General features: G+C 36.3%; 1 protein-coding gene across 1 annotated transcript in view; it reads right to left on the minus strand.

Annotated features, from left to right (window-relative positions):
• Positions 1 to 1,456: 1,456 nt before the first annotated feature.
• The window catches only part of LOC145690184 (uncharacterized), a 70,608-nt gene continuing 47,121 nt past the window's right edge, over positions 1,457 to 24,943 (minus strand). Inside the window, exons 4-5 of the mRNA XM_081764819.1 lie at positions 13,935 to 14,051; positions 1,457 to 3,731 (exon numbers count right to left, since the gene is read on the minus strand). Coding sequence (XP_081620945.1) covers positions 3,576 to 3,731; positions 13,935 to 14,051 — 273 coding nt within the window. The 3' untranslated portion in view covers positions 1,457 to 3,575. The remainder of the gene's footprint in view (positions 3,732 to 13,934; positions 14,052 to 24,943) is intronic.

Genomic DNA, 24,943 nt, shown 5'->3' on the forward strand with positions numbered 1-24,943 from the left:
CACGTTCCTTTGCTGCTGGGGGCTAAATGTGGAAGTAAACGCGATCTTGAGTTTCACCATTGAGCTCATCGACCCCGAAAACATTGATTGATTGATTGGATTTGACATTAATATCGGTCATTTTAGATTATTTTTACATGTATCGTAATCCCCACCATTATCCCCCGACCCACAACGGAATGCTGTGAATTTGGAAGGTAATGCGATCGGAACTTTACTATTGATCTAAGCGATCGCGAAAACTATGAATTTCACTCTAATATCGGTCATTTTCTACTACTTTTACATGTCCCGGTAAACACCCCTCCCCCTGGTTCGAATTTTGAAAAAACGCTTTGTCTTGATCTGGGGCCTGGACCAAGGTACCTGTGACCAAAATTTGGTAACTCTCTGTCTCCTCGTCTGGTCCCCACGCCGCACACAGACACACAGACAGACAGACACACAAACAAAAAAATCTCTTTATTTTTATTTATATTAGATAAAAGCAAACAGAATTATTGATACCTTAACTAAAGACTGAGTACGTCTTGCCCAAAGGAAAATAGAATAAACCCATGTCAGCGATGAGACAAGAAGGTGTGTAATATACTACCCTAACATTGTAAGTCCTTAATGTATTAATTAATTCATTTTAATAGATAAATAAATATTTTCATTTATGATAATATTTAACAAACCCAAATAAAAAATTTTACAATAATCATCAACTTAACAGTACCATATAACCATATATATACCTAGTATATCCATAATCCATTTCATATTTACAATAATTTGCGTACTTTTAAAACTTTATGCAAAACTTGCATAAACAAAATACAAAATTTTTATACAAAATTTACGTACTTTTAAAACTTTATGCAAAACTTGCATAAACAAAATACAAAATTTTTATACAAAATTTGCGTACTTGTGCTTTAATATATCTAAAATACAAGAGTACATGGCAATACTTAAGCAATCATTTTATTGAAAAGATTAAAAACTGTAAACATATAAATAAATTCATATGCAAGTATATGTTTTCCAAAATGTATATGTAAATGTTAAGTTTTATTGAGCTTACTTATATATTTCACCAAAAAGAAAAATCTAATTACTCGTTACCCACTCTGCATTTTACATCTATTATACATAGGAATTCATCTCGTTACAAAAGTGTAAAACAGTTTTCTTGTGCCTAATGTTCTACTTTCTCGAGTGAAAAAACTAGGTTGATTGTAGTGGGAGTGAATATGATTGTGCTATAGTCTTGCTGCAGGATCGTATCTCGTATAGCACAAGGTGCTTCAAAAAAAATGAATAGATTTAACGATTAATGGCAGTAAGATTAAGATAGTACCTGATAGTTATGGCAGGAAGTTGAATCCCCCTTTATATATATATATATATATATATATATATATATATATATATATATATATATATATATATAGAGAGAGAGAGAGAGAGAGAGAGAGAGAGAGAGAGAGAGAGAGAGAGATTGTCTCTATTATCTCAGTATCTCTCAGTCAGCGCTGCGGTCGACCTCCCACACATGCGTGCTGTGTACCTACATTTGTTGGCAAGCCACAGAAGCCATTACGAAAACTTTCGACCCGTGTTTACGTTTGTTTGAGAGTAGTTGCAATACCTCAACCAATTGAGAGTCCCGCCTACTGTGATGTGATTCATTTTCTTACACTTAGTGATAAAGGCGTGAAAGCTTCAGAAATTCATCGCCAGACTGGTGAAGTGTATGGAAGTAACATTATAAACATTTGAGTGGTATAGCAATGAGTAAGAGCTTTTAAAGATTGCCGCACTAGTATTCATTAATGAGGAACGAAATGGGCGATCTTGTGTCATCACTGAAGACTTGGTGCAGAAAGTTGACGAATGCGTGAAAAAGAGCAGATGATGTGCATGAAACACGGTCAAATGTTTCCGTAATGGCATCTGTGGCTTGCCGATAGATGTAGGTACACAGCGCGCACGCGCAGAATGCCGACCGCAGTGCTGAAGCGGCTTAATTTCAGTAAGGTACTTACTTAAATAACACGCCTCGTATTACAGAAAATTCGTTAGTTGTAATTTTACGAATAACATTACTAAGCCTTCAAACGTAATGATCAAAGCTAAAATCATGGATTTCCTTCGAGACGGAACGAAGCAGAGCGGAACCAATATAAATAGATACATTCTCCGAGACGAGACATCACTTTCAACACTTTTCGAGACGGGATAGCCTCAACTCATGTCTCGTAAACTATCGTAACTCCCCTCAGATTGTATACAGTCTCCTCCTTTTGCTGCTAGCTTTGAGTCTGAGTCCTATATGCATTCGTGGCAAGGGTGCCCATGTTGTGGTTTTCAAAGGGGACAAGTGTAAGCGACGTTTCAAAAATAGTTTCAAATGTTGCTGTAACTAGTGTAAAAATTCTATTGGATTTTTGATATTCTGAAGTACAATTTCCTCTAGGGGAACGAGCGCCCCACCTTGCTTTCCTGATGGTCGTCCTTGTTCGTCACCTAAATGAAACACCCTTTACAAAAAAAAAAAAAAAAAGCACTCGAAATTGTTTTTTCTTCAATGTACTGGTCTTTTGTATACACTTGCCTAAAACTAAATACTTCAAATAATATGATAGCATTCTTGTTTTTGTTCAATTTATTAGTCAAGAATGAATTAATGGTGTTCTCAAACCATACAGAAGTTGTTTAACTAATAACATGGATAAGTTGTACAGTTTTTGTAATGGAAATAAATCATTTTATTTTATATTGATAAATACACACTTCTAAGATTTCTGATGTCAAATAACTAAAATAAATATGACAAGCATCCTCTTCAAGAAGGTAAGAAGTCAGTATACCTTAAGGAATATTTGACATTTCATAAAGAGAATTTTCAAACCGCAAGGGCTTGTAGTATTACAGAATATCAGCTAATGTATTTAATGCACAAAAAAAAAACACTGATCTCTTACCGTCTGAAGCTAGATTGCCATGCTGAAAGAATCTTGTAGTTGAAATTTAAAAATCTTGCAACCCCATCTTTCTATTTGCTGTTTACACAGTACAATTTTCTGAAAGCAAGAAAGATATCTGCATCCATGCAGCATTGCACTCTAGTGGACAAATCGTAAACCTCCTCATTAAAAATGAGTATTTTGGCGTGCTGCCCCTCCCTGTCCAAAAGAGTCCATTATTTCGGAAGCAGCGAAACTGTTTTTTTTTTTTTTTATGTCGGTAGGAGGGCGATAGCAGGTAGCAAGCACGACGACCCAGATAGTTGCACATATGGTTTGACTCCTTGCAAGATGAAAAAATGTTGCATGTCCCTTTCAAGACTATGTTTACATGGAGAAATAATGTAGGGTTGCAATTTTTTTAATGACAGCTACAAGATTATTGCAGCATGGAAACCTAGCTTTACTGAACGTGTTATGTGAGATAAAAGATAAGCTACGAGTATATTCTTCCTTATGATACTTATATAACTCGATACAACACTGATTTTGTCCAGTAAAAATCCTTTGATCTTATAGGTATTCCTAATTTTACTTATTAGAGTGGTTGCGCTCAATTAACTATCCCATCCAACCACGACTTTGGGACCCTGCAGGACCCTGAGGACCCTGTGGACCTCGGAAACCTTGTGGGCCTCTTGGACCAATGTCACCTTTTTCACCGGGCATTCCTGGAATACCTGGTTCCCCTTTCTTTCCTGGTAGTCCAGCTGGGCCCTAGAAGAGCGTAAAATTATTATATAATTTATTCGTTAAGAATAAACCTATATTAATTCTTTATATATTATACTTTATTGATACAAGAAAACGGTTATAAAATTATTTTAATCAATTAAGTAGGTTGTCGACGAGGATTTTCCATGGTAAAAAATAATTGAATCGGTTATTTTTAACAAGGGTTATGTTCCATTTGAAATACATTCCACATATCTCATTTTACAATAACCGATCCAATTGTAATTTGTTTGAAGACAGTAATAAGAAAACTCTGTAGCAATGTATAACATAAGTTGCCAATATTTTCTTCCCCATTCGGGAATTCTTTTTAAGCACGGAATACTTGAGACAAAATTAGTTTCAACCATGTGCTGGCCGACATAATTAGAATGTAGCAGATGTAATTCTAACACATACTGTATCAGTATATTGCATGGAAAATGCGTTCTTGAAATGATTTCAGACAAAGAAGTCCAAAGGAAGATTATGTCTGGTAAATCTAGTGGACAAGATCAGAAAGCATACTTTTGTTGGTAGCGTCCTCGAAAAATATCATAAATAGTTGGAGTGTGGAATTCGGATATTTTTAGAAATATCTTTCCTTCGTTATTAGAAAATCTTTTTGCTGCAAGAATTTTTGTTTCTAAACTAAACTAAACCCTCTGATTCGAATAAAATTAGCCAGGTTTGGGCAATGAGGCTGTGTTTACTGACTGCATTCTTGTTTTTTAAGATACGAAAGATTCAAATAGCGTTTCCATTAGGGATGCGCACGAGGCAAGATTTGTGGCTGTCTCGTCTTGCAAATGTGTTATAAAAGTGATGTCTCGACTCGAAAAATGTATATTTTACTATTGCAAGAGCCGTGTCTCGACTTGAATTTTGTCAGGAAAATCCTGTCTCGATTCGTCTCGTGCCCATCCCTAGTTTCCATGATCTATTAGGAATATCATTTTTATTATTTTGTTAATTATTTTTAAATAAAAGTTTTATTCCTCTGTTTTATTTTTAAAGTAAATCATGCCTTTGTTGTTTGAGTTTAACGTTTGGCGCCCTTTTTCATCAGTGAGGCTATATGAATTGTCGGCCTATAGCTCAAGGTAAAAATTTGAATATCCGTAACGCCGTAATACTTTCTACCGGGAATCGAGTCCGGAACCCAATGCACCAAAGGCCAGTAGCCCAGCGGAGAAAATTTTTAACAGTTTTTACTTTGGAAATACTTCTGTGAATGACATGTGTTGTCCGTTAGTATTTTAGTAAAATCGACAAATAGCGTCCTGGTGCCACTTCCATTAAACATCAATAAACCCACAAATCCCTGGTTCAAAAAGTAGGGCTGTTGAAATTCGCATAATGAATTCTTCGAATATTTTATTCGAATATTTGAACAAAATTCGTTATTCGAATATTCGAATAAAATTCGTTATATGAGTATGCGAACAAAATTCGTTATTCGAATATTTGAATAAAATTCGTTATTCGAATATTTGAAGTCCGGTGCTTGGGGTCCCTGGTTCGATTCCAGCTCACGCCGTGTGGACTTTGTGGTGGACAAACACCGTGCTCGTGGGTTTTCTCGGGGTTCTCCCGTTTCTTCCCACTTTCTTCATTCTACCATTTCACTCATTTCTCATTATCACCGTCTCCTTTAGCCTAACCGGCATAACCGTGGGACGTTAAACTTAAAGATTTCATTTCATTTTTTCGAATATTTGAACAAAATTCGTTATTCGAATATCCGAACAAAATTCTTTATTTGAATATTCGAACAAAATTCTTTATTTGAATATCAGAACAAAATTCGTTATTCTAATGTTCGAGCAAAATTCGTTATTCGAATATACGAACAAAATTCGTTATTCGAATATTCGAACAAAATTCGTTATAATAGTTCAGATGACATAATTATTAGAGAAACAAATAATAATTCGAACAACTGTTCAAATAACTGATAATTATTGAAATAATATTGTTCAAAAATAAAACTAATAATCAGATATTCGAATAACAAAAACAAAGATCGAATAATTATGCGAATAACGAATATTCCAATAATTTTAACAGCACTAGTTCGAAGAACAGAAGTGCCTAAGCTGATTAGCTTGCAAATTAATGTTTGGAGTCCTCACAAAGCTCAATGAACAACACCTGCTTTCTCATTCTGATGCTCCGCTCAAATCCTTGCCAGCCCCATACTGCTCGAATTCTGTGACCTCATGGGAAGTTGAAGCCTAGAACCTAGGGCGTTAGATAAGAATTCCTGCTTATTTGTAAGCTAGCTATGTAACGCAGACAGTTGAAATTTACAGAGGTATAGTTTGTTACCTCTGAGACTAAAATCCAGTCAGGATCTCCCAGAATTTATTTATTTAGCAATCACCAGGTACAGGTCAGAGGCCATTTTATACCGGTTATCTAACAATAACAATAACAATGGAAAAAATTTGGGAAGGTATCGGCCAGGATTTGTTTAACAAATACCACCCCAGCATTTGCCTGGTAGGACTGAGGAAACCTCTGGAAACCCCCAGTCAGAGTGGTCGGCAGCGGGACCTCCCGAATACAAAGTCAACGCTCTATCACTTGAACTACTTCCCTCAAATTCATTTCTAAATAACATCCAATGAAATGGTACTTCACCTTGACTGAAAAAGCATTTTTGATATTCCTGTGGTTAAGGGACATGGTATAGCATGATCTACGTACGCATGATCTACTGTGACGGTGTTTAAACTATGTAAAAATTCTAGAGATGAAACATACTTTGTGGAAAAGAAAAAAGATGTGACCTGTAGGTCTTGTCTCGTCTCGGCTCGTCTCGAAACTCTCAAATGATGAGGATTATTTCCTAAAATTATTTTCAAATAATTGTTCACTTAGAATAAACTTATTCTACCAAAACTTATAAAATACTTACTTTTTAATAATATTTCAGTTAATTAATAAACTTTAATAAGTTGAAAGCTGCTATTTCTAGTTTTGAAACTATCTGTGACTTAAAGAAGAATAAAATCTAACCAAAGTAACTTTATTACTAATCTGTGTTTCCTTTCTTCTGTTTTATATTAATTTTATTTTTAATTAAAAACGAAGTTAATATTTCAATCAATTAAATTTTAATAATTTTATGTTGTGATATTTTGTTTCAGACTACACATTTAATCTCATCAGTGAGTTACTGATTACATTAATCGTAATATATCATTAATATTTATTTTATATCATATACCAGCTGAAATACCCATTCTTCACATGGGTCAAATAAAATATCTATGTAAACAAACTGAATAACGAAAGGAAAAATTATTGGTCATTTTTTCTACTACTTTTACATGTCCCGGTAAACGCCCCCCTGAGACCATCTGGTTCGAAATTTGAAAAAAAAAAACTTCTCTGGTCCTCAGCCGAAAGGGGCTGTATTTGAAAGTCAACGTCTGTGGGAGTATCGCCATTCATCTCAGCGACCGTGAAAACTTTGGATTTAACACTAATATAGATCACTTTTTATTATTTGTGCATGTCTCGGTATCCCCCCCTTCCGGCAGGTGACTCCCGATCCGCATACGATAGTAGCTGAATTTGAAAGGCATTGCAAACGGAAGTGTCACCATTGATCGCAGCAGACCGCGAAAACTATGGATTTGATACTAATATTGGTTATTTTGGATTATTTTTACATGTCTCGGTATCCCTCCCAACGGTAACCCCCGGGCCGCAGACGAATGAGGTGAATTTGGAAGTTAATGAGATCGAAGTTTCACCATTGATCTCAGTGACTGCCCAAACTATGAATTCAACACTAATATCGCTCATTTTCAATTGCTTTTACATGTCCCGGTAAACGCCCCCTTGAGACCCCTGATTCGAATTTGGAAAAATGCTTCGTCTTGCTCTGGGGCCTGGACCAAGGTACCCATGACCAAAATTTGGTAACTCTCGGTCCACTTCTCTGGTCCCCAGGCCGCACACAGACAGCCACACACACACACACATACAAATTCTTTATTTTATTTATATTAGATTATCAAGTGTATTCAAGAATATTTTAGATAATATATTGTAATGTACATTGTATATCATACAATAATGTATTTTTATATAATAACACTGTACTACAAATTTTCACTTTTTTCTCTTTCGTGAATGAAAATATGTGTTCTTTATAGTTTTTGACCTTCGGATTACGAATCTAAAGTCAGATATGCTGTATCAGGTCTGGTTGTTAAGAAATTAGTAAAGAAAGATTAAAAGGCTTTTTTTTTAATGTATGAATTTTAATAAATTTTGTGACTTTGATATAAAAGAGAGATATTGAAAAAGTATATACGTGGCACATCTGGATCTCAGAAATATAAACGAAAATGTATATCTTTGTATTTCGTGGCATTTTCATTCATATTAGACTGACGAACATTGAATAGGGGCAAGAGGTTTTTCGCAAGTTGATGAAGTACGTATATTAAGCCTGTATTAGTGTTTGTATAATATTGTATATTTAATCTTGCAAACTAATTTACTTGGTGACAAAATGCCCAATTGTATAGCCCGAAATGCGGCGAAATGCAAGATTTGTAAAAACAAGTGCGAAATTTTGTATGTCAAACTGCGAAAAACTTCTATGCCCCTAGCAATGAAAACTACAAAGTTTCCACGTGTGAGTAAGGCAAAGCCACGGCTGGAATCTCTGCATATATACATTGGCACTCAAACGAAAAGAAACCCTTACGAAGCTTGCTTCTTGTGTAATGTGGGGAGCGTGTTACGTGCCAAGTTCCAGCAGAAATCTGCGAGCATTAAAACATTAGATTTTCCTTTGTACCGCTCCTCCAGGGTCTGATGGATTGTGAAACCTCTCACCGTGCTCATCAGACAGCTTCTAGGTTTTTGGGAAAGGAAGACAGGTGACTGTAGAAAATGCACTTTCAGTAACATGTTGCATCCCATAGTGTACAGGTTTGATAACAACTCCTCCACTAGTTGCACATAGTTCGCAATTTTGTTATTCCCAGAGAATTTTCCCAGACACCCTTAAAAGAATTCCAGGTTTTCCTTTCCACCTCAATCAGTTTTGATTCAATATGTCATCTTTCATCAATTGACATGTCTGGAGTCCAATGAATACACCTTCTTTTAGTTTAGCATCTGACAGTTTTGGGAACTTTTCCTGGAGATACTTAAATCCTTGTCCTTCCTTTTCCAACCCTTTCACGGACACTTTCATAAGGCCTAATTTAATGTGCAGGAGACAGAAAATTTTTCTTGGGATGAACAAGGAGTTTCTGTTTCACATTCTTAATTCCGAGAGTGAGGGATGTACGAGTAGGCCATTCTCTCTGTGTGTAGTGCAAATCCCCTGTTCTACTGTCTCACTCACACAGAAAACAACAATACATTGTAAAGCCCAACTGTAACCCTAACACCAAACCAATTACCTTCAAGTAGCCACACATGTTCCACTGATGTTCGGCATACCTCATTTTGTCAAAAAGGTGTTAAACATTTTGGTACGTCTCCTTCAAATTAACGGAATATCCCATTAGAATGGAAGGGTACGTATTACCGTTGTGGAGAACAGACTTCATACTTGCGTTTGACGAGTGCAAGAATAAACGCCACTCATCGAATTTGTACTTTATTTGTAATGCCTGCATCAGTCCTTCCACGTCAGTACAATATATGGAATCATCATTGCTGCTGTAAAATTTGAGGAAGTCATGTTGTCTATCACGGTAAAATGTCACTTTCGTTTCCTTTTGAAGAAGGTTCCAACCTTGAGGTCTTAAAGCTAAGAGTTCAGCTCGTTATTTGGGTAAAGTTCAAGTCTTTAATAAGGTAGTTCAGTTCCTCTTGGGTTATCAAATGTTGTTCTCTGGTACGTGCACTGTATTGTTACGGGATATGAAGTAAGAACAAGCTAGGACATCTTTATTTCATGTGGAAATTCAACCAGGCATTAATGGAAGCCAAGCAGCCTTCAAGAGTTCACTGCCTGATGTTATTAACACCAATATTCTGTTGTACCTCGCTAGCTGACTTTACATTGAAAGATTAATTAACTATTGCTTTGCTGATATTGAGGAAGTCTTTGTACTTGGAATTTGTAATAAACACTGGTAGCGACCTTCAGAACCTTCACTCTTTAACAGTCTCACACGCGACGCTTTTAATTTGCTTTGTTAGATCAATTGCTTCTCTCATTGACCCATCATAGTCAGGCTACTACAAGACATTGTCCGTTTTGTTCGTTTACCCACGACATGATGTTACAACAAGGAAGTAATGTACATAGAAGTAAGTACTTTGACTCAGGTGAGTCTCCTTTTGGTTCATTTACCTGTCAACGTTAGCAACCTCAGGAGCAAGTTTGAGAACTTTGTGTTTAGTCGACGACATGTAGAAACATGGACTTGATCAATGTCAGTTTTGGGTAATCGACCACGCTCAGGAAACTCTGTAGTGTCACCATCATCTCATTCTGACGTCAGAGGGACAGTCAGGTCAAAAGCAATTGAGAGAGCACGATCTTGGTCTTTGGATCTATCTCAACCACGACGCGAGACAGATATCGGAGTCTCCCTGCCTTTGGAGTCCGGCATTCAATGCCATGGTTGATTGTCGGACAAGTTTTCATCATGGACTTCATCAGGTCAACCCAACCTGCAAGTCACTGGAACTTCGAGGACAGCGCCTAAACATCACCTATGAGTAAGAGGGGGAAGATTGGAACTACTTCGAATTAGGATGAGACTGTTCAAAATTAGTTGCTATTCCTTTGCTCTACCATCTATTCCTTAACGCCCTTATTGCTACCAATTCTCAATGAAAATGCATGGGTTATTTTCAAATTATTTTAACACTAAATTCATATTCGTTACCATATCTAATTTTGCTCATGGTTCTAGTCGCCTACGACTAATGGTGGAGACGCACCCATTAAGCATATGCTTTATTGCTATGAATTTGGTATTGTTATCCCGCACATCTTAGGTGCCTCTCGTTTCTATTCCGACAGTTAAGTGGTATCAGAACAGTATATAGGGTCTTCAATCTCAGTATCCATAACATCTTCACTTTCATTAACATCACTACTGTCTACTGTCCATACGTTTGGCGGCACTGGCACAGAAAAACCTTCACCATGTGAGATGGGTCTTCTAGCTGACTGTAAATCTAGGTATTGTACTGATCGTTTACTCTTGGAGGTTATTCCGTTTATATTTGACAGACAAAAGTAACAATCGTGTACATGATCACGTGATTCAAACCATAACATTGGTATACAAATGGCATACACTTGTGAGAACCACATAACCAGCCCCTTAGATTTGCTGCACAGGATTTACAACAGAATTTCGGTGCCCAAGGTTTCTCTACGTCGACTTTCAATGAAAAATACAATTCACACGCTTTTTTCACAACAGACGTTACCTTATTGAACTTCTGTTTTGGAGTTATCCGTTCACACACATAATAGAAGTTTCCAGGATCATTTTTACCTTCCTAGGCATTTTCAAACTTGTACCACTATAAAACACAAAACACAACAACTGGGGTTTTCAAATATTACCCAGTTCACAACAAAAGATCCACAAATTATGAGTCACAGGAACACCAACAAGCAAGGAAGTAAACATACAATATTGATACTCAGTTGTTTCACCGCCGTCCGATGTTCCCAGGTGTAGGTGGGAAAAGTTAGTTTCGACGGTGAAGTTTCCACTTTTTCCTGCAATATTTATTCAACTTTCGTCTACAGCGGGGGCTGGAAGTAATGTATTTTCCATTAATAATCGTTTGTATTTTATATATTGCAATGTATGAATAACGCCTGCTGTAGACGACACTATTATATAATATATATAATTATTATAAAAAGGATATTTTTAATAAATCCAAATAAGTCCCAGAATATAGAAACTTGTAATTACTTTTTCCGGGTTTTCCAAAAATTGAGACCTGATACGCAAAAACTGTTATTATTTTCGGATTCAGTGGGACAAGACCTTTCAGAATCTGCTATTAGTTTTCAGGAAAGAAACTTAGTGTTGAACAGTGTAATCAGTGACGGTTCGTTCAGTGACGCTTAGTTGTCTGGCAACTAACATCATGATCTTTAAACCTCGATAACTTATCGACTACTTTTACATCATGTGCGTCATCATTTTTCTAATCCCTTTTCCGTCATACGAATTTGGTCTGTATAAACTTTTGCATAATCTTTTGCATAAAGGTTGCATAAACTTTTTTACATTCTTGTAATGGCGAAATATTTGCTTCTGCTCTGTGAAAGTCAAATATTGTGATGTATGAGTTTAGTTTCAAGTCAACTTTCTTCCTCAAACTGGCACATACTACGTCCTTCATATGATATTTAAAATAAAGGTATCACGTGGACAGTTTACAGTATATGGCGTACGCAGTCTCTCATCCGATCTTGACCAAACATTGCGCGAAGATAGATTTTGACTTGTTTAGTACACATAGCTGATATTTTTCTACTAGTGGGAACGCCCAATCTTCGCATGAAAGTATAAAATGACATGAATGAACCGGAAATTTGAATATTGTTGAAGTTCCCCCCTCCCCCATTTTCCTGTTTAGAAGCAGAATTTTTCCAAATGCTCAAACACGGGTTCGGTAATTTTATTTGAAGAGTTTCTATATCGATTTTTTAAACTTCAAACCTAAGCACATGTAGGTGAGCATTTTGTAAATAAACGGAAATTTTAATATATGCAACCGGCAGCATAGTAGAGTAGTTTGGGTTTCCTAGTTTGAAGGATTTCTGAGATACTCGATAGTTTTTGAACCTTCAGAACATGTGACCCCACCCATCCCGATCTTCTCCTCAAATCGAAAGTCTACAAAATGACTTAATACGTAAGGTTAGACAAAATTTGGTGGCTCTAGTGTTATTACTTTCTATGCAGAAATCTGATGATGGATAGACACATACGTTATTTTATATATTAGTGTAAATGCGTATACCCCTACCTTTGGTTCTCTAGATATGGGTGATCAAATTTGGGATTTGGTCTGAGTTAAATTTTAGCAAAGAAAAAAATCAGTGAATGCTATTTAAAAGAAAAACTACATTGAACCCAATGTGTTAAACATTGATTTTGGGCACAAGATAATAATGACAAGACAGCTCATTAGATATATTGTAAATTGAAATGTGTACTGATAATAAACATTTGTTCAAAAATCAGTGAAGAATATAATATCGGTGAAAGGGAAACTGACTAATCGAAACGTGACACTAGATGCAACAACGTTTTCAAGCGATGAAATGGAAGCCTCAAAGTTTGTCTTATCTCTTGGACATTACTAAAAACTGTATTTTCTATTGACTAGATCAATAATGTAATTTTCAGAGAGAGGGCTACAGAAAAAAGAAAACATCAAGCCAATCTAAGTACCTTTAAAAATTTTCAGATGGAGAGCTCCGATTGGTTAGTTGGAATTTAGTGTTCCTTTTCAGCATTGAAGCTATATGAGGAGGCCTAATCATTGCGAAATTAAAATACCGCTAATTTTACAGTAATTATGTGATACCTTCAAAAGATAAAAGATAATTGCCACGTGGAACAAGAGCACATTATTTTGCATGAGGTACCGTTACTACGAGTCGCCTAGTATCTTTCAGTTTCCAGTCATTTATAAACGCGAAAATAAATGCCGATTTTCTAAATGGCTGGAGATCGAAAGCAGGTAAATGAGTCGTGGTAACGGTATCTCATGCAAAATAATATTGTCAAGCGAGCTCTTGCTCCACTTTTCGATTCTCTTTTTATCTATTTGAAGATATCACATAATTACTGTAAAATTAGCGGTAATTTAATTTCGACGTGATAGGGCCACTTGAGATGAGATGCAAACCACCTTAATACACACAAATTTCAAGGCTCTTCCACTGGAATATTGCGTAAAGAACCCTGGCTCGCAAATTGTGTAAAATCTTAATACGGCTCGTCAACAGTAAAAGCCTTGACACTTCTGTTCTAATGACTTCAATCTTTGCTGGTACACAAAAGTGCTGCCTGGACCCTCCTTAAACTTTACTCCGCCTGTTTGTACCATAACATCAGTTAAAAATTCAGAAAAATGTAGCAAACATTATCTCTACAGCTAATAAGAAACTCTAATTCTGGGATACAACAATGGAAAATATTATACTATGTAGTTGCAAAAATATACCTCAAAGCCTGGTGGACCTGGCGGGCCTTCTGGTCCTACATCACCCTTTTCTCCTTTCGGACCTGGATATCCTCTTGGTCCTGGTTCTCCAGGTATTCCAGGTTGGCCATCTTTTCCCTGGAATTAGGAAACATATACCAACATTGTGTTATAATTACTTATGCAAGTATCACTTTTATGCTCATTCAGTGTATTGAAAATGTAATTTTAAATAATTGAATCACATCCTGATGCTTACTTATATAGTATGTACTTGAAGGGAACGCAACATTGAGAAAACCTAAATATAGGAGGACAAGTTTATTGTCAGAGGCGTTAAAACTTCCACGCATGTTATCTATTATTATTATTAATAATAATAATAATAATAATAATAATAATAATAATAATAATAATAATAATAATAATAATAATAATAATATCTTACTTTAAATTATTAATAACAATGATAATTTTAAAGCTTTAATCGGAATTTAAAAAGTATTTTACAATGTAGACTGCACTCAGAAAATCCGTTATCCGGACAACGGGATATTGTACAAATTTATTGAATCCTTATGTATACTACAGAAATCAGTACGAAGCATAAGTTATCCATATGCTACATATTTTTCCCGCTTAGATGTATATACATCATGCCGTTGCAGGATTGTGACATCTAACAGTCTTCCGTATATTACATACATATACGTATGTTACATACGTCCATCTGTATGTGAGGTCCTGATCGCTTTTATACAATTCTTTCATTCGTACGGAAGGTACGTTTATTCGGTACACTTCGGTACACTTTATACGTACGGAAAGTACGTATAAAATATACGTTTGCTGTACATTAAGTCCAAAACATACAGGATTTACACATGTAACCTACTTTTTACGTATACCACATACAATTTTTCTCAGTGTGTTTTAACTAAAATGTCAGAGGAATTATATAAAAAAAAACACTCTTCAGCGTGAATCACCAAATTTGAATAAAGTGCGATGAGCATTGGCCCGAAAAGTGAGGATGCAGATCACTTGCAAGATAATTTTATTGAATGCCTAATGTTGAAAGAGAAATGAAAGTATAGTACCTAGAGACTCTAATTTTACCTTATAAACGCACAGCATAAGTAATAACACTGATTAATAATTTGTTTTAAAATATTTAATTTTATAATTATATTTGCTTGTTAAAATTACATTTCAAGATCATTTTTCTGTTGGAAATGTATTATAATAAACGTATACATGAAAAATTAAAATTACCTTAATAAAATCATATAGATATATTAAAGTAATTATAAATGGATAAAAATAGTTTTAAAGCTTTGAGATAAAATGATACGCTTTAGTTGAACATTTTGCAGGCATAAACTTATGACAATCACACAATGATTAGTACTACTTCTACTACTACTACTACTAATAATAATAATAATAATAATAATAATAATAATAATAATAATAATAATAATAATTATTATTATTATTATTATTATTATTATTATTATTATTATTATTATTATTATTATTATTATTATTATTATTATTATTTGAAGCTTAAAATATATAAAGCGATAATCATGCCTGTTGTTCTGTATGGTTGCGAAACATGGTCGCTTACTCTGAGGGAAGAACATAGACTGAAAGTATTTGAGAACAGGATCCTGAGAAGAATATTCGGACCCAAGAGGAACGAGAATGGGGAATGGCGGAAGCTTCATAACGAGGAACTACATAGTTTATACGGTTTACCCAACATTGTTAGGGTCGTCAAGTCTAGGAGGCTTAGGTGGGCAGGTCATGTAGCTAGAATGGAAGAAAGTAGAAACGCTTTCAAAGTCTTGACTGGTAGACCAATAGGAAAACGACCATTAGGAAGACCTAGGCGCAGATGGGAGGATAATATTAAGATGGATCTCGCAGAGATAGGAATACAAAGTAGAAACTGGATGCAATTAGCTGAGGATAGAAGTCAGTGGAGAGCTTTTGTGAACGCGGCACTGAACCTCCGGGTTCCATAGGCCATAGAGTTAGTTATTATTATTATTATTATTATTATTATTATTATTATTATTATTATTATTATTATTATTATTATTATTATTAACTAGCTAACTAATTCTATGGCCTATGGAACCCGGATTTTCACTGCCGTGTTCACAAAAGCTCTCCATTGACTTCTGTCATTAGTCAACTGGATCCAGTTTCTACTTTGTTGTTCTATTTTTGCGAAATCCATCTTAATATTGTCCTCCCATCTGCGCCTAGGTCTTCTTAATGAACATTTTCCGATTGGATTTCCAGTCAAAACTTTCAAAGCGTTCGTACTCTCTTTCATTCTGGCCACAGGACCTGCCCACCTGAGCCTCCGAGACTTGATGACTCTAACAATGTTTGGTAAACGGTACAAAATATGTAGTTCTTCGTTATGAAGTTTCCGCCATTCTCCATTCCCGTTTCTTTTGGGTCCGAATATTCGTATCAGGACTTTATTCTCAAATACTTTGAATATGTTGTCTTCTCTTAGAGTAAGTGACCATGTTCCACAATCATACAGTACAACAGGCGTGATTATAGTTTTATATATTTACTATTGTTTTATTATTATTATTATTATTATTATTATTATTATTATTATTATTATTATTATTAATTATAAGAAGAAGAAGAATTCTATGAAATATGGGGCCCTGTCACCACGTTCTGGCACGTCTTCAGGTTGCGAATCCAGAAAATGGGCCCTAAATATGGAGGTTAGCTACGAATACATTTAATAAGTAGTCATGGACAGATGACAAGTGCTAGTACTCCAGTTTAGTGTTCAGAGCGATTCTAACAACCTCATTCAATAATCAAATTTTATATATATTCGATGCATTCCTTGTAAGGGCATATTCTACAAGTCCTATGAAACGTTTTCAACTATATGAAGTGCAGGTCGCAAATCAATAGTTTCTGAGTAATTTGCACATGTGCGATTTCTTTGTAATTTGCTGGCAAACGAGAGGTGCGCGAGCAAGGTTTATCCTGACCCACTTACACATATCGTAGAGCAACGAAATTTTGCATCTGTAATCCTGCATACCTATGTAGATCATATGCCAATGTACAGATCCTAACTCTGTACTGTTGCTTTGTTATAGGTCCAAATGTGAAGTAAGGTGTAGTGGTCCAAAATCCATTACTGCACCTCAGAAAGCAGCGTGGTAACATCGCAGAATTACCAGCCTTTAAGAAATGACTGCGTGGCAGTGTTTTCAGATTCAGAATAACAAACTTCCCGCTCAAAGCCCTGAAATTTCCCGATCGGTTGCAAAATTTCCCGTCAAGAAAGAATATCACTCATTAATTAATTAATTAATCATTATATTAATTACTTCAAATTAAAATCAGATAACTATAAACAATCAATCAGCAATAGGGTCTTTTCCTGCGGGAGGAGAAATCTATTATAGGATAATCCTTTTATTTTCTATCTGTATTTATTTGGTATAGTAATAAGTATACATATTTGTGTGCTTGTGTCTGTATGCTACTTCCAAATATTATATTCTCCTTTTCACTTCACCCTAAAATTCCGTGAACGATTGACCATAAAAAATATAGTAAGCAAAGGGCCATAAACCTTCCCTCCCTTCTTTCTTCTCGCAGAAAAATGGATACTGACGCGATTAACAAACAGTTCTATATGGTTCGATTTGTAATCCTATCTTGCTGTTCTGGTTCTTTGACCTTCAAAAACGCTTCTAATCCTTATATTATTCCATGTATAAGAAGTCAAAAAGGACAACATGGAAAGGAATAAAAGTTGGCAGAATTTCCCATTTTCAACCAGAATTTCCCGCATTCCCGCCAATGCTAAAAATTTCTCGTTTTGCTGGAAATTTCCCGCCATCTGACAACACTGCTACGTGGTTGGGAAGAGGAGGAATGAAGATGCAGTACGGTCAAGAGAAAACGCGAACTATGATTGAATTCATACTCTGGGTCGTGCATCTGTTTAGCCAACATTCGAGCAGTGAACGGGTGCATTTGTTTTTCATGAGGCAGACACCTCTTGTCAATATGCCACGCCCTGAGGTTTCACAAAATCCCGTAACGCACGCAGCAGTGAGTCATAGTATATCCTGAAAATTGTAGTACTCTTTGCCTGGAAAGCAGATAGTAATGCCCCATGCTGATTCCAAATAAACATGATCATTACTTTGGTCGCTCAGAGTTGAACACGGACTTTCTTTGGTGGTGTTAGGTCGGCACGCTGTCATTGGTTTGACTAGGTTTTCCCTGGTTTTTATTCATTCACACTAGGCGAAGGTCGGGATGGTACGTTCTAGAAGACCAGGTCCTGTTCCTTTCCACATCCTACACCCACCTAACAATCCGATGTGACCCCGGAGTTAGAGGAAAGGACTCTTCTTTGAGTTATTTCCTTGCGTAAATAAATAAATAAATAAATAAATAAATAGCAATTAAAACCAATAACAGCATGCCGATGTATAACCACCAAATGAAGTTCGTGTTCAACGTGATGATCACGTTTATTTGAGATTAGTATGAGGTATTACTACTTGCTTTCCAGGCAAAGGGTACCTCAATTAGCAGGATATACTACGACTCACTGCTGCATGCTTTGCATTCTGTGAAATCCAGAGCGTGGCATGCTGACAAAAGGTGTCCACCTCCTGGAAAACCATGCACCAGTTCACTGATCGAATGTTGGCCAGACAGATGCACGACCCTGGGTGTGAAATCAATCATAGTTGGGTCAATCAATGCTAAGTGATCGAGAAAAAAGGAAAATTGCCGCTCGACCTTTTCAAAAAAGTCTACTTTTTTTTTTCAGAAATGTTGAGACGATATATTAGTACTTCAAAACCACAAGTTATTATTTTTGTCAACATCGCATGGCGACGCAGTGGCTGCTACCATTTTGCTTTTTCTCGATTTCAGACGTTTACGTTGTTTTGAATATCTCAGCATATATTTGTCCTACCAAATTGAAAATTGTTGGAGGTCTCCAACTTGTACAGAGTTAAAACTTTGATCTCTTAACCTTTTTCAATAAAACCACTTGAAAGGGGTGAAATCAGGGTCTGCATTGGCAAGAGTTTTGGACATTGAAGACATGTTTGAGGAGAGGAAGCAACTGATGTAGAGGTCTGAATTTGTGTGTGCATGTAGTTCGGGGACATAAGTTTATACTCAAAAATTTGCAGACCTGTAGCTGCTCCCAAAGGCCTGAAAAGATCGTAAATTTGGGGAATTATGCCAATTTGGCATATTCCACTATCCAATATCTCCAATGGGCCTGGATTTAAAAAATCTACCATAACACAACAAAACGAGTGAGTATTTACTGACTGGGGAACATAGATCAAACAAAAGAACAACAGTCTCCTGCGTGAGTTGACAGTTAAAACAAGAATAAACATGATTGAATACCTATCATTGATATAGCAAGCAGCAAGAGCAATGAGTACTTACGGAGTTTTTGTCAAGTGTAAATTGTTACTTTTCTCGCCTTTTGCTGATAGCGGCATTCTTCACTAGTGCTGCTGTGGGTACGATAAGGCAGTAAGTCACAACTAGATGAAAGAAACGAGCTTGAAAACCTTGACTGGACTAACCATTCATCCTACTTTATTTTACGACACAACAACGAATTTTCAGTTGAATTTGTGAACAAAACACTCCTAGAGTATGACATAATTTCCAAATACTTTGACCCACTTCTGCTCAAAAACACAAAACGCGCTTTGTTGTGTGTTATGGTATACTTAAGGAGTAATTATTTCCAAAATTTCAGATTTTTTAAATCCAGGCCCATTGGAGATATTGGACAGTGGAGTTATGTCAAATTGGCATAATTCCCCAAATTTACAATTTTTTCAGGCCTTTGGGAGCAGCTACAGTTCTGTAAATTTTTTAGTATAAACTTATGTATAAACTTAATGTTACAAACTCCTCATTAAAGATAAGTGAACCAGTAATGCATCGTTCTCGAGAATTTCGCTTTCAAGGGATGGTCAATTTGCATAGTTTTTTTTTTTTTTTAATCCAGATTTAAGAAAGTGGAGAAGAGCCAGGCGAGAGGGGAATGCCAGTTGAAGTGTCGAATAGATTCTCAGTTTTAGAAGTTTCGGAAAATATTAGTGTTGAGGATACTTGGTTTAAAATTGCGGACAGCACTAAAAATCCAGGAAAAGAAAGACTGAAGCACGTAGAAATACGAAGAACAAACCATGGATCGACCAGGAATACACTGAACTAGCAGAGAAGAGAAAACAGTCAAAATTGCGTTGACTACGAAATACAAAATAGAACTACACTGAAGTTCCTTTACATCAGACGAAAAACTTTTAAAACAAAGGAATGATTATTTCGAAGCTAGATAACAGTAAAAATACAAATATTCCAGATATGCTTAAATGCATCAACGAAATTAAGAAAATTATCAACCTCGGACTTAACAAATGTATCAAAGAAAGCGATCGGGATAATTTTCCTGTGGTGAACATATGGTCGCGCCATATCCTGTTGAAAAAAAAAGACCATTGCAAATTAAGACCGCAACAAGCTTGAAAAACCACAGCAATGATGTAATAATGGGTCAACTTTCCGTTACTCAATATTACACGCAAGCAAGCATGGAAATTAATGACACTTCACGTCACGAGAATTACCTCGTTAGGGAAATAAGATATATTAAGAGCGATAAATATGTTTCTTATTTCCTTGTTTCTTATCAGAAAAATGCATGTTCTTACAGAATGCTAAAAAAACATTTTGTTGAAGAACTTCACAATCAGTTAATCTCATATTGAATAATTTGAAAATGAAATGAAATCATTCAGTTTAACGTCCTATGATTATGCCCTTACGATTAAGGGAGATGGATGATTAAGATAAGGGAATGATAATGGAAGAATTGGTGGAATGAAAGTGTGGGGCAAACGGGAATACCTCGAGAAAACACGATGTTGTCTACTACAAGCTTACTTGGCTGAGGATCGAACTAGAGATAAGGGCTCTACCACTGAGCTACCGTGCCCCCCCCTGAAGAATTTGTGTAAGATATTGAACACTTCTATTGCTTCTTGACTACGTATTAGAGCCGGAGCCGGTGGGGTTTTCCTGTAACCTCACTTTCTCGTAGAGGCGAAGTAATCTGATGGTGAACGACATATAGTCTGAGAGTTGATCTTGCACAACAGTATGTACCTCAGGGGATTCGAGCCCCGGTCGTCATTTGGAGACCACATTGAGGCTCATCCCTAAGTTTACACTTTTTTTAAAAAAAAATGGTGAATAATTTAAAGGCAATGAAAAACATAAAAAATGTAGAAAGAAAGGTAAGGCCATCTCCATTATAGATATTCTGCCACATTGGTAGGTCACTTGCCATAACTGAGAAACTTCCATGCCCCATTTCATTTTGGCGTACATTTTTTCTGTTTTGATATCATCCATCAATTCTAATCTCCTTCACCCCTTCCCTCTCCTTCCTTCCCCATAGTACCCTCTACCACGTCTCTCCTAATACAGCTTCTTCTTAGAAATTTCCCAGCTAGTTTCTCTTCCTCTTCTTAATGATAACTAAAATTGTACTTTTCTGCCCCATTATTTCTAACACCCTCTCATTCGTTTCTCGCTCGACCCAACTAATTCACTGTATTCTTCTCACACCGTGTGCGTGCGTTTTCACGGGGTTCTCCCGTTTCCTCCCACTTTCTTTTTTTTGATCATCATAGTCTCCTTTAGCCTAGCCAGCATAACCATGGGACGTAAAACAGAAATATTTCTTTTCATTTTTTCATTTTTTCCTTACCTACATTTTGAAATCTTCCCGTCGTTTTTCATCATTTTTACGTAATGTCCAAGTTTCTGCCCCATACAGTACAATACTCCACACGAAGCATTTTATGACAATTTTTCTCAACTCTCAATTCAAACTCCCATAAAATAGTATTTTCTTTCTCCTAAAGGCTTCTTTCGACATTCCTATCCTTGTTTTTATTTCACGTTCACACGATAAAAGTTGCTATTAAATGAACTATATTGTCATTTTGTTATTGATTTTTGATCCTTTTGCTATTTACAAGAAATTTAAGTATGCAATTTATAATGTCATAATTAATTAGGCCTATAGAACATTTAAATTTATACACTTATACAAAAGGTCTTAAAAACATCTGGCTCAGTTTCTAAATCTCTGACTTCTACATTGTCTCTTAAGTAATCCACTATAATTCAATACAATGAGAATGACCTTAGCAAATATACTTAACAGTTTGTGTTGTCTCTCATAATCCTGCTGTTGGTGTTGTCTCTCACAATAAGGATTTAAAATATCAAAATTCCAAGATTTTGACTATTACAAAAACTTTAAATTTTAAACATTGATGGACCGCGGTGGCTCAATAGTAAAGCGATCACCTCTGATGCATGGGGTCCTTGGTTTGATCCCAGCTCACATCAATTAAGCTTTGTGGAGGGCAAGCACCGTGTGTGTGGGTTTTCTTGGGATTCTCCCGTTTCCTCCCACTTTTTGTATTTCACCATTTCATTTATTTTCCATCATCAACGTCTCCTTTAGCCTAGCCGTCATAGCCGTGGGACGTGGAACTTAAAGATTTTAAACGTTGATAAATGATCTACAATAAAATTGATCTTTGAAAAACTACTATTACTAAATGAGTAAAAGTAATATAATCAGCCATCATGCCTTAGTTTACTCTCAGATTCTTTTCGTTTTCATTCGTTTACATCACTGAATCAAGTCTTAATACGTAGACTGCCACGTGTATGGAAATCCATACACATGGCTCTCCTGTGCAGCCCCGCGTATATTGTACCTTCGTCGCGTTCGTTCTATATGTGTGTGTATGCAATTACATACATATGGTGTAGAAGTCAAAATTTATCGTCCATTCCAAGTATACGCAAAAGTATACACAAAAAATTTATACATATATGTGGTTAAAACAAAGGCGAAACCAAAGTATTATTGGCAGAATGTTTAAAGTGGCGCACACGTAATAACAGTCTACAGATATGGTGGCAGTCAAAGTGTTAAAAAAATATCTTAATAATTCAACTTACCATTTCACCGGAATCAATCTTAGCTTCCAAATTTTTTATTTCTCTCTTGAGTTCCCTTTTAACTTGATCTAATGCGCTTTTCACTGTACTTTCAATCTCTTCCATAACCGACATCATATTTGACTCAACAATCTCCTCTACCGTTGACTTGAACTTACTTTCAAGAACAAACATATTCTCATACTTTTTGAAATTGTTAATTCGTTCTTCATGCAAACAAACCCGAGCTGTTACGTTTTCGATGTCACACTCTCCATTACAACGAGCATTGAAAACCAATAAAACAAAATAGAACCAAATCTCTTTACGTGACATGCTTGGTGATGAAGCAAGGAACAAATGTAGAAGAACTATTTCTCAAAAGTAATGTTATACATGTAAGGGTCAAGTGTACTGCTTCTCAGGCTTCCTTTTCCTTCTTGTTTCACTATGACATGAGCGCTATGCTAATTGGATAATTATATAACGGAAATAACTTGCAGGAAGTTGCGGAAATTCTATGTTATCAGTATTGTATCTACGTTTATACACACTTGTAAAAAACGAATCCACAAATTTAGGACAATATTTCCTCTATTTTTTTTTCAGGCGCGGCACAAAATAAAATGAAATCTTTAAGTTTTACGTCTCACAGTTATGCCGGCTTAGCTAAAGGTGACGGTGATGATGAGAAATAAATGAAATAGTGGAATGAAGAAAGTGGGAGAGCCCCAAGAAAACCCACGCACACGGTGTTTGTCCACCAGAAAGTTCACTTGGCGAGAACTGGGATCGAACCAAGGACCCCATGGACCAGAGGTGAACGCTCTATCACTAAGCCACCGCGGCTCCCAGGAGCGCCGCAATGAAATTTTCAAGATGTAATGTAGGAAAATGGACGTCCAACGCAGCACGTAAAGCATTAGAGAGACCCCCTTCAACACTACCAATGAATAATAATTCACAAAGCGGGGCCGCGGTGGCTCAGTGGTAGAGCGTTCACCTCTGGTGCTAGGGGTCTCGGGTTCAAACTCTGCTCCCGCCAAGTGAACTTTGTGGTGGACAAACACCGTGTGCGTGGGTTTTATCGGGGTTCTCCCGTTTCCTCCCACTTTCTTCATTCCACCATTTCATTCATCTCTCATCATCACCGTCTCCTTTAGCCTAACCGGCATAACCGTGGGACGTAAAACTCAAAGATTTCATTTAATTCACAAATCCTTTATCAAAAGAAAAATATCCGAGATTAGTGTCGAATCCATAGTTTGCAGAGTTGCTATAAGTTGAATGGGCAGTTTCAATGACATGTAAGCCATAGTTTAGTCAACAACGTGCATATCAGTTAAGCCCTCTCCACTGGTCTAATGGCTAGCACGTTCACCTTTGGTGGACGGGGTCCCACGTTCGGTTCTCGGTGGGGGAGCCTTTGGAATTTTAACTGTCTTCGATATGTATGTGTTCGTGTCTCTATCGAAATTGGTAAAGGTTAAAGAAGCCTTGTATACCAGGAAACTGAGGTATGATCAGTTGATCTTCTTACTATAATAATGAAAAAAAGTTGGCCAGGGGATTGACTGGGGCAACGCCGTTTGCCTATCATTATTTATTCTAGATAAATTGTACTGGCAATAGTACAAAAATAATGTTTGTTTTTGTTTTAGTGTGACGTCCATAAAATCACACTCGTTAACGAAAACAGGATTTAGGATTTAGATTTCTGGGCTTTCTGCATCTATGGCCATTTAGCACGTCTCGTATGAAGGATGATGACCTTCAGTGACCACACTATTCGGGCAAAGGGAAGGAAGAAAGGATTAGAGAAGGAAGGAAATGGTCTGGGACCTATGAGTTAGGTATCACCCTGGCATTTACCTGGTGTGAATGAGGAAAATCCAGGAAAACCTCATTCAGAATGCCTGGTCTAAAAAAGCTTTTTA

Source organism: Thermobia domestica, chromosome 7 (genome assembly GCF_964235325.1).
Source record: "Thermobia domestica chromosome 7, izTheDome1.hap1.1, whole genome shotgun sequence".
Lineage (NCBI taxonomy): Eukaryota > Metazoa > Arthropoda > Insecta > Zygentoma > Lepismatidae > Thermobia > Thermobia domestica.